Genomic DNA, 16,519 nt, shown 5'->3' with positions numbered 1-16,519 from the left:
ACTGCTGCTTACACACTGTAAGGTTGTCGTCCTGTGTGTGCGCATGCACATGTGCGTGGCTGTTAGCACACAGCATGTGCCAAGTGTCTGTGTAACACTAACTCTATTCACTGTGATCTGTGCCTGAAGGGCACACTCCTCTACAATGACACAGAGTTTCGGAACAGGATATGAACCATGATGTGCATATTTGTCCAATATGGATACAGTTCGAAGAATCAACATATTGATTCAAGTTCACAGTTTAGTTTGGATGATCATATTAATTGCATACTCGTCAAACCTGTTTGGTTCTGGGCTCATTCATTCAGATTTGTCATTGTTACTGGCCTCCATGTATGTTTGTGTAATGTGCACTCGGTGACAGCAGCTCGTAAGTCTCTGGAGTAACCCATTTTGTATACTTTGACTTGAGTGGCCCATGTATTGTTTAACAGGATGCGCAGACCTCCACTGATGGATTGATGAAATGTCATTTTATTCAGGTTCTGATCAGAGAGCCCCATTTTCTGGAGCAGTGAAGCTTTCACTGCCGGCAAGACCAGCTAGCAGTGCCAGGCTGGTTGTAGCTGCTGTTAGCATCACCTGTTGTCTTTGTTTGGTGGAGCCAAGTTGTCCGAGACCTGGTCTTTTCACCCACGCCCCTGATGGAACTGTGAGATGTTGTTTTATTGCGGTATGCCCCTATGACTGTACATCCATCAAATCTGATGTCTGTGCTGTCCTCATGGAGCCATGAGACATGCTCCGATCAGGTCACCATTACTACTCAGTGATCTGACATTTGACACCTGAAAATTATTATTATTTTAAAAATTTTACATGACATTTTGTTCTGTTGTAGAGGAAGCAATGCTTTTAGGAGGAAGTGAAGATGTGCACTTGAAAAATTACCTAATTAAAAATAAAATTAAAATATCTGTGAGAAAAAAATTATATTGTATTGTATTTGATATTTTCCACAAATTGCCCTGCCCTGACAGGAACACCCAGTCACGTACAGCACATACACTCATTCTCTACACTTATGACACACACACACACACACACACAAACTCTTTCTACTGACGTGTCCTCTATGAAGGCTGACAGGCCCACACACAACACAAGCACATCATGTATGGAGGGATGCCACACCCATGCTCAGTCTAGACTCTAGACTAAGTAATATGCTCGTACACAGTCTTTTCCCGACAAATCCCGCCCTGCAGCTGTTAGAACCATCTGTGATTGGTTTGTACGTTGAGTCTGCATGTCTCCCCACACCTTGACCCGCCCCAGGGCTCACACTCTAAGTGGTAATAATTTTCTGTGTGTGTGTGTGTCTCCCTGTACAGTTCGGCAGCCCACTGTGCTAAGTGCCCTGTAATGCTGAAGCTTCGAGCTCTGTTCCGTGCAGCCTGCTCCTGACTCAGGGTTCATTACTGTGCTGCACATACACATGCGCTGCAGCAATTGAATGCTATTTATAGACCTGCCCCACAAGGACAAATAAGACTCCTTTTCATGAAGAACAAACTTACCCTTTCACTCTCATATCTTGTCTGCAAAAGGACAAAAGAACATTGGGCAGTAAGAAGAAATTAACAGAGGAGATTGTAACATCAAAAACGAAAAGGGAGTCAAGTGGTTGAGAGAATGAGTCAGAGAGGCAGAATAGAAAACAGAGCAGCAGGGAGTGGTGAGACGAGTATACGGATGTGACTGTTGTGTATTTTTATATACACGTGTGTACTTGCAGAGGGAGGACTTCATAACCACCAAAGCTACTGCAGCACCGCAGTAGTGGTTTTTACTTTCCATTTTAAGCCATTGTCAACCCACAGGTTTTACTTCTGTCACTAACCGAATGAACCGTCTAACATGTTGCATTTGCCTCATGCACCAGATGTGAAAAGATGAATCAGCCAACGAAAATGTTCTTTGAATGAACTTTATATAACATGCTGTTCCTAGATGTTGTAATTGAGAACTTGGGCGAGACTTGCTCTGTAGGATGAGAGTCAGAGGGTCTTGTCTACTGTGTGTGGGTTTTTCCTGGGAGAAAATGAATATGATTATATTGATCTGAGCAGAGCACAGTGTGGCTGTCCAGACAGTCCCAGGTGGGAACAGCCACGCTCCATTAAACTCAGCGTTCTACCATTAGCTCTGATTTTCTATGATCAGCTCGCCACTAGTTTGAACAAGCATAATGATCTGTCTGGGAACAGACGTGACCCTTGGCAGTTATTAATGCCATGTTTTAGCTCAGCAGAGGAGAAAACTGTCAGAGAGGCTAATGCTACACCGTTGCAACTCCTAACTCCCAAGACATGCAGAAGCTTCAGTTTACACTGCTCTGATGTGTGTCTGTCTGTCAGTCTTTGTCCCCTTTCTGTGGGCATAGTGGCATTAAAATATGACTCATTCATTCACGTCAAATTGCAGTGCAATGCCAACATTAAGCTGTAGAGGCACAGCCACAGATACTGCACGTCTGCAGTGTTTGTTTTCATCTCCTTTTGTGTGCGAGGATGAGCATCTCATTAGTAGTGAGGATCCTTGTGGATATCAAGGGAACGAGTGAAGAGCGAGCGTTTTCTTTGGATGCAAGTCTGTTCATGCAGACAGACTCGGAAGATGGGTGGAGGAGTTGTGGCAATGGTGGAGGGGTTCGTCTTGGACAGTGAGTCTCTGTGGACAGAGTGGTCAGAGCCAGTCTGTCATATAATCTGACAATGTGCAGCCTGAACTGCTTGTCACTACCATGCACAGTGCCATTATGTAGACAGGCTGACATGCCCTCATATAGTAAGTCTTTGTTAGTGCAGGGGAGGAGAGAAACTGTGGGGGTCCAGACAGTTAGATATACACAGAGAGGAGGAGGACTGAGGATGGTGTTTTGAGAGCTCAGAGTTGGTGACAAAGGGAGAGAGAGATCGGACCCAAGAGAAAGGACACTAAGAAAGAATGGATTACTTCATTAAAATGTTTGTAAATTGTAGTATTACAGTGCATCAGAATGATTACATCAGATGGGTACTGGCAAATGTAAAAATCTCTTAACTTTGATCTGAATTTTCTTTCCCACATTTTTCTGTTTTGTTCTTCCTTTCTGCATCTTCCCTCCCTTCCTTTCTTCCATCTGTGCTTTTCACTCTACAGAGGACAAGCAGGTTGTCAGGATGAAGGAGGAGAATTTGTTCCATCGGAGATTTTCTCTGTGCCCCAATGCCACCTCCCCACCAAAAATTGACCCCCGCACCCTCACCCGGAACCTGTCGTATGGAGGAGACAATGACCTCTTCAACCTCAGCCCAGGTAAAAGACCAAGGAGGTCGTAGCCTGAATGCGAATATGAAAAATCAGACATTTCAGCAACGTTTTCTGGTCTGTTCCGGTGTCTGTGAAATGACATGTCATACTGTGCATTACTGTTCTTGTCCCATACAAATCTAAGAACCTCAGCTGCTTATTATTAGCTGCTTTTGGGGCTGTCATGCTTTAATTGTCTGTCAGCAGGTTTATTCACTGAGTTCATTTGTATGTGACTGTGTGTTGTGGGTTCCCACCAGGCAGTGAGACAGACAGGAACGGTCTCTCCATGCTGAGTAATGAACTTAGTCCTGCCCAATCACCAGGCAGCAAGGTAAGAACACAGTCTGCGATTGGGCAACTCCTCAGCTCTTCTCTGTAACTAACTCACTGGGTTAGGCCACAGCCCTTGTCCTTTGTATTCTTTGATGATTTCTTTCCTTACGGCTGACTACAGTATCGACATCCTGAATATTAAGTAGGCAGTCTTTGAGGCCTTTTCAGAGGACGTAATTTCATATTAAGGTATTTTACAAATGAGTCATTGAAAAAAAAAAAAATCGAATGTATGATATTTTTTTCATTTTTTTATTTTTTTTTTTGGTAAAACAACCCACCTCAAACTAGGAATTGCTACCATTTTTAACTAATTTAACTGGGCAAATCAAGCCACGTCATGTAAAAGCTTTGGGACTTTCTATGTCAGGGCCATGGTGGGAACTGTGTCCTTGGCACCACAAGCCATTTATTTGGCAGCTGGAACTTTTATTGTCCTAGTGTTTCCCCTCTCGCTTATACTATCTTAATCCCAACACACTGTCTCCATTTCTTAGTAATACTAACTAGGAGTGGTCAATAAATGTTTCCAGCAACCGGGTAATTTCATCCTGTCTTGTCTCCTCTCCCCTTGTTGCTTTGCCTTGCCTTGTCTTGCATATTATTGCCGAATTGTGGAATGTGGAATAATTCACAGGCACAGTTGCGTCTGTTGCCTTTTGCCCTCTCTTTCATCCTGAAAGTCCGTTTTGGGACAATAAGAGCCTAACACCCTAATACTTGCATGTTGTCATTCTTAGTGGGTTTCAGTTGTCTGCACTTTAAGGATTGCCTCTTTCAAGGAGCAGATACGTCTAAGCTCTGTAAATAATAGTGTGATTCATATTGGTTTTTGTACACAAAGAACAAGTGGGTATGTAATTATATATTGCAGTGAGATTACAGGATAATTTACAGCTGAGATTATGAGCTCCCTTTAGTGATCTGGGGAAACCGGTGACTGATGTCTAACCAAGGAAGTCAGTGGGTGTGTGGTCACAAATGAGAGCCAACTACCTGCTGAGTTGCCTGACAGTAGGCAGTTATGACTGGAAGGGCCACCCACATGTTTTACACAAATTTGTGGCAAACAGATGTACTACTTGACGATGGGAACAATTAAATAATGTACTGTTCATAATACAGTCCAGCCAAGTTAGGTAACTCTTGTTGCAGTGCATCATTCATTAATCACCATCATTCAATAAGAGATGGAAGCATTCATTTGTATTTGGCAAATTCTGACTAAATGCAATGTTCATAGATAAAATGCCTAGAGCAGTTCTCACACTATACTGTATTCATCTATATTTTGAAGTCTCTCTTCCTCCTCTTCATTCTCTCTGACCTTCTCTCCACCTTCCCTCAGTCTGAGTCCAGGATGTTTAATGGTGTCGAGAAGGACTGCCCCTCCCCCACAGAAAAGCTGGCCCGGAAAGAGTCTCTCAAGGTACACGTCCCTTTTCTGCTTGAGACAACTCTGAGAACTGCTGAGCATTATTGTATTCTCTATACAGATTAATCATGAAGTGTGTAACTTCATAATAACTTTACCTATTTCATAGCAATCAATTATATGTGAGCCATTATGAATTATTTTAAAATACGCATCTTGTTGAGATGTCTTGAAATGTCAACAATACATTGTTAATAATACAATGTTGCTAAAAATAAGTGCTAGTATGTTCGTATTTGTTTGACTCTGCTTCCCCCTAGTGTTGACTTTCAGACCAGACCTTTGACTAGTGAGACTGCAGGCCATTCATATGTGTTTTTATCTGATTCACAGGTCCAAAAACAGAATTACAGACAAGAGAAGAAGAGAGCAGCTAAAGAACTGTTCAGTGCATTAAAGGACCCCAGTGTTGTCATCATGTCCAACTGGCTAAAGGTTCAGGGACATTGTCTCATCAGTTTCTCACAATAAAATACATTTTATTTCTTTATTAATTATTATTAATCACCAGTTCACAAAGCACCTCAACTTTTTTGCACATTGCTTGTTTGTCATGTTATTTTGATAGGTTTTTCATAGGTTTTCCGACTGAAATTATCTCCATTTTCGTCCCTTGATTTCCCTTAGATTCGTGGATCCTTGAAGAGTTGGACCAAGCTGTGGTGTGTCTTAAAGCCTGGAGTTCTTTTGATTTATAAGACCCCAAAAACAGACCAGTGGGTGGGTACTGTCCTCCTTAGTGCATGCAAGCTGATTGAGAGGCCCTCAAAGAAGGACGGTTTCTGCTTCAAGCTCTACCACCCACTCGACAAATCCATCTGGGCTGTCAAGGTCAGACCTATTTGTATGCTTAAGAAGAAGTCAGTGGTCATTCTGAGACATTCATTCATTCAATTGTTGCATAATTTTATAGGCTTTATATTTAATTCTTAGTGTCAGTCAAGTCTGATTCTTTTTTTTATTTATTTATTTAAACGTAATTCTTTTTTGCAGGAGGGATTTTGCTTTTATGAGACTGATGTTACCACTATGTCAGACTGGAAATTACATGTATTAAAATGAATGGCTTTGCAACAGTGAATGAAAACAGCAATTTGTTATCCTGAAAATTTGTCTCTATATTACATTTTTTAATCTTACTTAGTTTTGTAGTGCATACTTTTTTTTATCCTAATTTCCGTTTATTCAGGATTAGTTTCCATTTTTAAATCATAATTCTTCTTTTCGCTACACAATTATGTTTCATTATGGCTTTTGAGAGAGCCAATTATTTCTGTTGGTACAACAAAACTGAAATTGCATGAAGTGTGAGTCACCGTTTCATTTCATCCATATGCTCAGGGTCCCAAAGGAGAAAACGTTGGCTCCATCACACAGCCTCTACCAAGCAACTACCTGATATTCAGAGCTGCCTCAGAGTCTGATGGTGAGTTTTGAGTGTGGAGATTTTTGTTGAGCTATGTGCATTTGCGCACAAAATTTATTATTTTTACAAGCAGAATTTATTGTAAGTATTCTTTCCCCTCTTTAAAATGCCTGTCTCTTTAGGTCGATGCTGGATGGATGCCCTGGAGCTGGCTCTGAGCTGCTCCAGCCTCTACAAACTGACAGCCAAAGCAGGGAGAGAAGGAGATATCAGCATGTCTTCAGAGTCCACCCATATATTCCACCTGCTGCAGTCTACTGCACTCAGTGACACGGAGCTGCTACAGTGAGTGATATACACTTAGATATGGTGCCACATACTGAAGGCACTCAGATATAATTAAATTACATGTTACTTTTCTTACTGGCTGTTTTTGGATGATCCACATTTCCGGTAATCATACTCAAGTTGTTGCACAATTCACACATAAGACTGATGGCGATGCTGCCAAACTCATTTATGTTGTTTATTTATTGCTGAAGTTAGAAATTTCCAGATGGTTGATCTCAAATATGGTATTTGTGCTGGTCATCAACGTAGAGTCACAGCTGAAGGCATGTGGACTCCCGTACATATTTTTGCAGAATGCAAAGTTCTGTCTTCCAGTACAACACACAAGATTAGCTGTAGCCAACATTTCGTCAGAATCCTTCACAATTAAGAATGCTAAGTTGAAACATTGACATGAAATTTTATATTCGGAAAAACAAAGGTTTTACACACTTTGGGGCAATTTGTGCTATAATTTATGTGTGTACTAAATGAGGGCAGTACGAATTAAAAATAGATGTTCCTGTAATTATTAATCATGTTATTGAAAACTTGACCATAATGGTTGTCCAGTAGGCCCATGTAACCAGTTCTTGACCATTGTTAAACATGAATACAGTCTAGTTGAGATAAAGTTGAGTTAAAAATAATCAGAATAATGTTGAATAAATACATTTTAAGTTTTTTGTAGCTTTTAGTGGTCTGCTTAAAAAAGTCAGAAAAAAAGATGTAAATACACTCCACACAACTCCTGTGCAGTTTACTTGTTTCAAAATAGAAATGCTTCAAAAAGCTCCAACAACACATAGCTTTATTATCAAGAAAAAAATATAAACCTGATTTACTTTGAAATCTCTGCAACTATATCATCTGTGTAGTGCTGCTGTGATCATATTACACTTTCTGTATGCATATCTATCTGTATGCATGTGTTTCAGTGTGACATGAGAGAAAGTGTGTGTTATTCTTGGTTGGAAAAAAAATATAAATTGCATCAGAGCAATGTGACTCTTCTCTTGTGCTGAACAGTGTGACCATTGTATGATATTGCCCTAGTGTGATCCTCTAATTTTTACTCTTGAGCATAAGAAATACTGGTTCCTGTAAACACTGTGGTTTATAATACTGACAGAAAATTCAATTCAAGAGAGAATTCAATATAGATTCTGAAATAATGACAAAACGGCCTCAAGTAACAGTAACAGTGCTTTCTGGCAGGTGAATGCGTAAGGAGATTTTGCTTGGCAACTATATCTTAATTGCTGTGTGTGGCAACTCACCCACATTAGACAAAGGAAAGTTCAAGAATGTGGCTGTAATGAATTATGAACTTGACCAAAAACTAGCAAACTGTTGTTTGACAACAAGCTATACAGCTAACAATAGTAACCCCAGCCATTTTTTTTTTTTTTTTTTTTTTTTTTTTTTTTTATTATTAATGGTTCTCTTTATAGGCAGTCAGGATTCTGTAGTAATGTGCTGTTTACTGTTTACAACCTACATTAGACATCTCTTTCCTCCCATTATTCCTTCTTCCAAGTCACCACCTCCCCCCACCCTTCGATCCTACCTCTCCCTCCTCCCCTGCTCCTATGGCAGCCAATCACAGGAGTCCACTCAATCACATGACTGACACAGGAGCAGGAAGATGGAGTAGAATATGAACCATAAACCACCTAGGAAGAGAAGCAGCGTCACAGCTATTGCCAGCCTGCGCACGCACACATGCATATACACATGCAAAGTGGCAGGCAGACAGAAATATACAAACACATTCAGGAAGCAGGTGTGCCAAATACAAGGAAATAGCACTGCACCTTAGGTATACAGTAGATCAAAAACATTTACACCCACAGTGACGAGTGGATGAGAAGCAACTGCATGTTTTTGGACTTGCTACTAAAATCACTGGCTGTGTTTTGATTTCTGAGGAGCAGTTTGTATGCTGTGTCTCTGAGGTAAGGGAAGCTGTGTCTGTTCCTGGGCGTGTTTGGGTTAGTAAATAACATTACTGGTTGCTTAGTGAGTCACACAGTGTGCAGGAATAAGATTGTTCAAGTCTGTCACGTACTCGGGCATTTTAAAAATTGCACCATCTTCCATTGTAGTTTGTTCGAATAGGCTGATTGATTCTGTTCTGAAAACATGTGACACACACACAGAGTTATCTTTTGCTGTTTTAATGTAGAGTGTGTCTTTACACATTACTTGCTCTTATTTCAGTTTGTGTCTCTGTCGCTGAATGAATCATAGATGTCCGCCGTCTGGACTTTTGTCTGGATTGGAAGTGTGATGTTCTTTTTTAGCACTTCCTATCTCTCCTTCCCTTTGTCACTCTCTCTTCCCCTTTCTCTGGCCGTTTATAAGCTGATGAGTGTTGTCCCCCCCCTCCCCCCTCCCCACCACCACCATAAATATGTTTCCCCTTTTTAACTTTGCCCTGGTTGTTAAAATACTGGCTCATCGGATAGGTTCGCTCTATCTTAGTCTAGAAAATTCCACAGCATGCAAATGGTAGTTCAGCACCTAATAAAATCTAAACTAGTTGTGTGAGTGTACTGTGTCTACGTGAAGAACATGGATAAGCATGTATTATCCTGTTTTTAAATGTTGCTCTGATTTTAGCTAGCCACCTTCAGACTAGGTGAATGGGAGATGGTAAACAAAGGCAGATGAGGTTGTTTCCTGGTTGTCTTGGCCAGTGGCATTGTATTTGATGAAGCAGTCTAATAAATTATACACTAGTAAGGGCCTGCTGACATTATGAACATCTCATATGATACTGATATAACTCTATTAGAATAGAACCATGAGCCAAAGTTACAGAGGAAGCACTTCATTAAGATCTGATGTCATTAGTGTCTGCCATTTTTGACAGCATTTCCAGAATATGATTTTCAGATTCTAACCTTGCTGGTAACTTCTCCTGTTTCCATAAGGTTGAATGACAGTGTGCTGCTGGGCAATCACCACATGGAGCATGACGGGTTTTCAGACAAATCAGAGCGTGAGGCGCATGACGACTGGGACACTACAGCCCATGAGAACGGTGGAAGGTTGACAGAAGAGAGCGACATGGACCAATCAGATGAGCTGTCCCCCGGGTCACAGGCCACAGTCTATGTGGAACAAAGCACAGAGGAAATGGCTGCGGTGAGGCACCAAGTTCAAAGCTATATATGCCGAGAGCTAAACCTTGTTCTGTTTGAGTTTTAAGTCCTACACATTGACTGATACCTTTCATTGTGAGGGGAAAAAAAGGAGTTCAGCATAGTTTACCTCTGTAATCCAATATTAATACAGAGTGTAAGTGTTTCTTTGCCACCAGTGTGAATGTAAAGCCACTATCATCCTCACTCCTTGTGTGTCTGTTACTTCAGGCTGGTGAAGCATCCCAGGTGGAAACTGTATCAGAGGAGAACAAAGGTCTGATCTGGGGCCTGCTCAAACAGCTGCGTCCAGGCATGGACCTATCCAAGGTGGTGCTGCCTACCTTCATCCTGGAGCCACGCTCCTTCCTGGACAAGCTGTCTGACTACTACTACCATGCTGACCTGCTCTCACAGTCAGTAACTTTAAGTGTCATGCTAAGTTTATTGTGCATGTGTATTTTAGATTTCCCATCAAAGACAGAGAAAATATTCTTCTTAATTCTGTCTGACTTCCACTGGTGTCCACAGAGCTGTGCTGGAGGAGAGTGCATATGGTCGGATCAAGCAGGTGTTGAGATGGTATTTGTCTGGTTTTTATAAGAAACCTAAGGTAAGATTTGTTCATGCCCTGGTAGTTTGTTAATATCATGTCATTATAATTACTGTAAAATATGTAAACCCTGATACTTTTTTTGACATCTGCATTTCCATCCACAGCAAATCAGTTGATACGATATGAAACATAATGTAGTTAATTTTGTGAGTGTTTACTGTAATAAAATAAGCTGCACAATGCAGAACTCACTATAACTCACTAGTGTTTTTGTTTGTTTGTTTGTCAAATAGCATTTTGCCATGAACAAAAGGATTCAGTTTTTTTAGCTGATTACTAACTCTAACTTAAAAATAGTCTGTCATATTGTCTTTTATTCAATACTTTAAACTTACTCAGCACATTCTGGGCTGATCTTTTTCAACTACAAGTGTAGGGGTGTTAAACTGTAATCTTGCGCAACTGAAGTAAAAAAAAAAAAACAGAAATCTGTTTCCACATTTGACTTGAGAGAGAAAAACAGAACTGATTCTTACATTGATACTAACACAGCTGTCTGCTTGCATTTTTCTCCCAGGGTCTGAAGAAGCCTTACAATCCAATCCTGGGGGAAACATTTCGCTGCTGCTGGCTTCACCCTAAGACTGACAGCTGCACTTTCTACATAGCTGAACAGGTTAAACCAGAATTATAGTAACATCTTCTCCCTTGTGTTGGTATTTTGTCCAAGAACGTTGAGCACACACCTGCAAAATACAGCAAATGTTAATTTAGTTCATGCCAAAAGGTATCTGATACTTCTTCTCACTCTGCTCCCCAAATATCTCTCTCCTTTTCCTCTGCCAGGTTTCACACCATCCACCCATCTCTGCCTTTTATGTCTGCAATAGGAAGGACGGTTTTTCTATAAGTGGAAGCATTCTGGCTAAGTCTAAGTTCTATGGTACGCAGCATACTTTAAATTGAATCAGTGTGTCATAACTGAAAGTCAGCCTGGAACAGTACACAACAATGTGGTTAAATGTTTGATCACCATTCTGGTATCTTTTGTTTAAACATTTAAAGATACATTCCTACAGTAGTTCTTCCCCCCAAGGCACACTGAAAGGCTGATCTGCTTTAAATCGTGATCTTCTTTGTCTTCCTGCTCTGGTAGGTAACTCTCTGTCAGCTATCTTGGATGGCAAAGCCAGGCTGCTGTTTCTGAGCAGGGATGAGGAGTATGTTATCACCATGCCCTATGCTCACTGCAAAGGTAAAAGGTCGACAGTAGATAATGATGACTCTATCACTAAATCAGTTCATGTTCTTGTTGCTATGTTACCATTGGCCCTTGGGTTTCTATAACTAAAATTTCTTTGGATCAGACTATTAACCAGAGACACGCACTCTCGAGCAGGATAAAGGGTCAATTTCCTGTCATAATGTCTCTCCTGATGCTGTTGTGTTAATGCCACTCGTCACTGGCACACTTAAATTACCAAACACAGCTACAGTACAGTACAGTGAGTATAGGTGCTTAACATACAAACTCATCCGCCACAAGAAAATAAAATGTGACCACTGCAACGAATCATGTGTGGGTTTTAAATTTTCAAGTGTCTGTAATAATGGAAATCAAATGACATCCGGTTCTGCTCTGACCTCATGGAAGATCAGTGGAAAGTCTATTGTCTGAGTGGGTATAAAGTTAATATGGACTTGCAATATGCCTTTTTGCATCCTGTGTATTGACATGATTCTGTAATACTATAGGTATCTTGTATGGCACAATGACACTAGAGCTGGGAGGGAAGGTTACCATCGAGTGTGAGAAAACAAAATGTTTCACAGAGCTGGAGTTCAAACTAAAGGTATGTTTTTGGACACTTGAAAATGTTGTTTACAGCAATCATATTAGTAAGCTTCGTTTGAATTGTTATTTTCCCTGTATAATCGCTGCTTGACTAGTTGTTTGACTTCCATTGCAGCCTTTCCTTGGAGGCTCCTGCTCGGTGAATCAGATTAGTGGGAAGATCTTTGTGGGAGAGGAGCTGCTGGCCACTGTTGATGGACACTGGGTAAGCCTTTTAAACTCTGTTCCTTCCTGCTGATTCCAGTCTGTATCTGAAACGTAACTGTCTATATCCCTATCTGTAACTTGGTACCATGAACTATCAGGGATCAGGGAAAGAGGGGACGGTTTGACTATCTGATATGAAAGGAACATTGTTCACAATTAGTTTTAGGGAAATATTTTCTAAAAGAAATAAAAAAAAAAAAAAAAAAAGAAACAATGAGTGGTCACAGAGGCAAATTCCCTTTATCATGTAGTCTCTGATGAATTGGTCTGGCTAAACATTTGTTGCTTCTTTTTGTAATCAGGACAGTGAGGTGTTCATCCACGAAAAGCACTTGGGCCAGCAGGAGACACTATGGAACCCGAGCACAGACATCCGCAACAGCCGCCTCAAAAGACAAGTGGTACAGATGGAGCAGCAGGGAGAGTTTGAGTCCGAAAGGTAAAACGGATCCCTGTGTATGTCCGTCGCTGTCTAAATACTTCATTCAAACACAAGAACACTATGAAAGATATTTCTCACAGCACAGTCTCTCTGTCATCACTGTCTTGGCAGACTCTGGCAGCATGTGACTAGTGCCATCTCGGATCGGGACCAGCTGCGGGCCACCCAGGAGAAGTTCGTGCTGGAGGAAGCTCAGCGGAGAGAGGCCAAGGAGAGAGGAGATAAACCTTGGATCCCTCGACTTTTCCATCAGGACGCCATCACCTCCGAGTGGACCTACAAGCACCTGGAGTATGAGCACAAACACAACACACAACTAAAACACTGATGATTTCAAATTACTATAACTGTAAATAATTATCAGATGATTATGATTTTCAAATTAAATGACACTACTACAATTTTGATATCATCGTATTTGGCAGCACGCAGCCGTGGGACCCTGAGCGCTGTCTGCTCCAGTTTGAGAGGGATGGAGTGATTCAGACGCATGAAAAAAGCCAGAGACAACACAATGGACTCTCCTACAGCCACAGCTGGGCCAGCCAACAAAAGGTTAGCCAGAATTAGAGCTCTACACATTGTCATTGACAACTTTTCTTTCAAGCCAAACTGCTCCTGACACATCAGTGCAACAAGCGCAAACAGCCCTTTTTTCCCCACTTGGTTTTTGATATCCACACAGTTAAACCCAATCTTCCTTCATCTGTTAGCATGATGTGTGAACTTTACTGCCAGTTAGTCAGCTGTGAGGTTTGAGTAACCAGGCAGTTTCTTCTGCCTCTGCCCAGACTGAGTTGAATGGGAAGCACAGAAAGGCCAGCAGCCAGCCGTCAAGCTGCAGCCAGAACACGGAAAGCAGCAGCACCACGCCCGAACCCACACATGAGTCTTCGGACACTGAAGGTGAGGTGCTCACACACGCACTCGCCAATTGCAAACCAAGAGTTTCTATTGAGAAGCCTAATCAACGTTTTGTTCCTGACTGGCATCTGCCCAGGTTTTTCCAACCAGTGTGCAAGGTGCAATAAAGAGATGAAGGACATCGCCCTGATAGAGACCTCTGTCATATCTATACAGAAGACACAGCAGGATATTCAGAGGTGAAAATAACCCGTATACAAATGCATTAGTGATAACAGCAAGATAACATGGTGGCTGCAGGAAGTGCTGTCTTTAAAAGAAGAAGCAGTGTTCAAGAGTATAGTGATCTTAGTTTTCTGCAGGTGAAAAGATTCATGTTACATTTTGAAAATCTTTCTTTATATATTTCTGTGGTAAAGTGAACAGAAAAGGTAAACACATAAAATGCCTCAAGTTGTAGTTCTGTTTTCTTGTCATAGAAACCTTGTCAGTGAGGGCTCTTCCTTCTCAGATCACCAATAAAAGGATTTTCACAAAGGACGAGGACACATGGCCAAAAATCTGAAAACATTAGCTGTCTTATATTACTTCATCTTTTGAACCCTTAAGTTCTATCTTGCAGAATTTGATAAACTGCTTCTGAGCTTTGTTCACTTTGACCGCTCTTTCTCCCTGTAGGAACCTGGTGGTCCTAAGTCATCAGCTGGCTCGTCAGAGGGCGACAGATGACAGCGTGACGTTAACAGGCCGTCACTGTCTCATCCTTTGTGTTCTGCTCCTCTCCCAGCTCCTCCTCAACTATGTCTTCACCTGAATCCACTCCTCAGGGAGGAGTTTCCCTCTGGCACTTATCTGGCATTAGATCCCTCCAAAAAGCACAGACTATAATCAGCATAGGGTGCTAGAAAGACCTCAGATCAGTGTTACGAGATTAACTTTGTCCCTTTTTTTTCCTCAAAATGGGGAAGAGCATGGACATTATAGCAATAAACACAGCCACAGCCACCGCCTGTCAGTCATCTGCTGAGAGGAACGGCACCCCCTAGTGTAGCCAGACTGAAACAGCACCGGCACCCATGCACTTTGGACAGGAAAGGAGGGATGAGAGACAAGCAGGGCTAAAAGGGTTTTGAATAATGAGAAGAAATGTATGAAGAAGATGAAGAATGATTTTGCAAAAAGGAATGACAGAGAGGATGTTTCACCATTCCCTAGTGTCTTTTTATATTGCCCTGCAATACTGTTTATCTCTGAGTGTGCTTGTATATGTGTTGTTCGTACCTACAGTAGGCCCTATGGGTGCTGGCAGACCACCGCTTGGACTTCTCCTTCTCCCCTTCCAATCCAGATTTTGGGCCTTAACGCTGACGCCAAAAAGAAGAAGAAGAAAAAAAACAAAACATAAACGAAGACGGAAAATCTTCCAACAGTGCAATTCTGTATGTTTTGTATTGATGTACGCTGAAATACACTCTGTCTAGTCTTTCAATGATGATGATTTTACCAAAACAGTATTTATAATCTGGAAGATCAAAGAGTTCTTGTTTACAGGGAGCAGTTTGTGTTAGTAGGGACGCGCAGGAAGGAAGGAAAATGGGAACGAGACTCGGCAGAGAGCCAAATGGAGTGTCTTTGAATTTGTGTGCCTCTAGTGAAGTAACTGAAGAGATAATAGCGTAGCACTGCTTTGGTCCAGACCATCACACTAGTGTGTACAATCAGTTGCATACAAAAAAAAAAAACGCAGGATGTGGAGGACAGAAGAGACAGAACAAGTGGAAAAACATTTTAAAATTGGATACTAATCGGAGTTTGTGTGTGTACATCTCAGTTCACAACATGCTCAAGTGACTGTTTAAACATGTAAACACTTAGTAATGAGTTGCTTGTTTTGTTTTTTTTTTCTTTTCTTTTAATTTCTTTGAATCAACTTGTATATATTTGTGTGGCAATCATTGCTTCAAAAAGAGATTTCAGAATGTATTTATTGGGTGATTGACCTTGCCTTTCCCAATCTAATCATCTTGGAGGACGGTGACCAGGGCTGACAATCACTCTCTCATGGTTGTGTACGTGTGTGTGTGTGTGTGTGTCTCTGTCTCTGTGTCTGTGTCTGTGTGAGGGAGCACATGTGTGCAAGTAAGCCATTATGAGTTGTGCTAAACAGAGCCAGGTCAGTGATCTTGGCTTTTAGCCCTAGAATTTCAGTCTCCATTGCCAGTACTGATCCACCCACCGTGAGAGAATCGGACAGCACAAGAAAGAAGTTGACTCTTTTGAATGCTTTTATTTAAATCTTAATGTTTTGAATTGTTTTCTTTATTTTCCCATTTTCTACTCTACTGCCATGTCGTTGGGATTCTACATGCCAGGCATTTTTGTCATATGGAATGAAACTACAGAAAACATGTTGCCTGATGTTTTCGTTCATACCTGTTGCATACTGTAGCACTACAGTAAAACATTTTAATCCTGCTACTGACTTGACTCTCATTCATGTCTTCAAAAACTAAAGTTGCATCCACTGATTTTCCAGAGAATGACCCTTAACAAGAAATGCATTGTTGGATATCATCCAGTAGAGGGAGATGTTGGTGTGGCTGAAACTGAGGCCTCTTTGCTGGCACTTTAGCTTAAGGTACATCATGTGTGGCTCCCTTTGATCCATGTGGATCAAATGAA

General features: G+C 41.3%; 1 protein-coding gene across 5 annotated transcripts in view; it reads left to right on the top strand.

The window, feature by feature from the left end:
* osbpl5 (oxysterol binding protein-like 5) overlaps window positions 1-15,631 on the top strand; it is a 36,749-nt gene extending 21,118 nt beyond the window's left edge. For 4 of the 5 annotated variants that reach the window (XM_029523279.1, XM_029523283.1, XM_029523281.1 and 1 more), the window contains 21 exons: window positions 3,148-3,303; window positions 3,558-3,631; window positions 4,982-5,062; window positions 5,402-5,503; window positions 5,696-5,899; window positions 6,410-6,494; window positions 6,617-6,779; window positions 9,704-9,917; window positions 10,145-10,329; window positions 10,445-10,526; window positions 11,047-11,145; window positions 11,316-11,412; window positions 11,626-11,724; window positions 12,225-12,322; window positions 12,440-12,529; window positions 12,834-12,970; window positions 13,085-13,264; window positions 13,399-13,528; window positions 13,765-13,879; window positions 13,974-14,076; window positions 14,516-15,631. In XM_029523279.1, the coding sequence (XP_029379139.1) occupies window positions 3,168-3,303; window positions 3,558-3,631; window positions 4,982-5,062; window positions 5,402-5,503; window positions 5,696-5,899; window positions 6,410-6,494; window positions 6,617-6,779; window positions 9,704-9,917; window positions 10,145-10,329; window positions 10,445-10,526; window positions 11,047-11,145; window positions 11,316-11,412; window positions 11,626-11,724; window positions 12,225-12,322; window positions 12,440-12,529; window positions 12,834-12,970; window positions 13,085-13,264; window positions 13,399-13,528; window positions 13,765-13,879; window positions 13,974-14,076; window positions 14,516-14,651 (2,610 nt within the window). In that variant the 5' untranslated portion in view covers window positions 3,148-3,167 and the 3' untranslated portion in view covers window positions 14,652-15,631. Of the gene's footprint in view, window positions 1-3,147; window positions 3,304-3,557; window positions 3,632-4,981; window positions 5,063-5,401; window positions 5,504-5,695; window positions 5,900-6,409; window positions 6,495-6,616; window positions 6,780-9,703; window positions 9,918-10,144; window positions 10,330-10,444; window positions 10,527-11,046; window positions 11,146-11,315; window positions 11,413-11,625; window positions 11,725-12,224; window positions 12,323-12,439; window positions 12,530-12,833; window positions 12,971-13,084; window positions 13,265-13,398; window positions 13,529-13,764; window positions 13,880-13,973; window positions 14,077-14,515 lie in introns of those variants that run through there. The other variant, XM_029523284.1, reaches the window with a different exon arrangement.
* The last annotated feature ends 888 nt before the right edge of the window (window positions 15,632-16,519 follow it).

The sequence above is a fragment of the Echeneis naucrates genome, chromosome 16 (assembly GCF_900963305.1).
Source record: "Echeneis naucrates chromosome 16, fEcheNa1.1, whole genome shotgun sequence".
Classification (NCBI taxonomy): domain Eukaryota; kingdom Metazoa; phylum Chordata; class Actinopteri; order Carangiformes; family Echeneidae; genus Echeneis; species Echeneis naucrates.
Note: the sequence above shows the minus strand (reverse complement) of the source record. Positions and strands in the feature narration are given on the sequence as shown.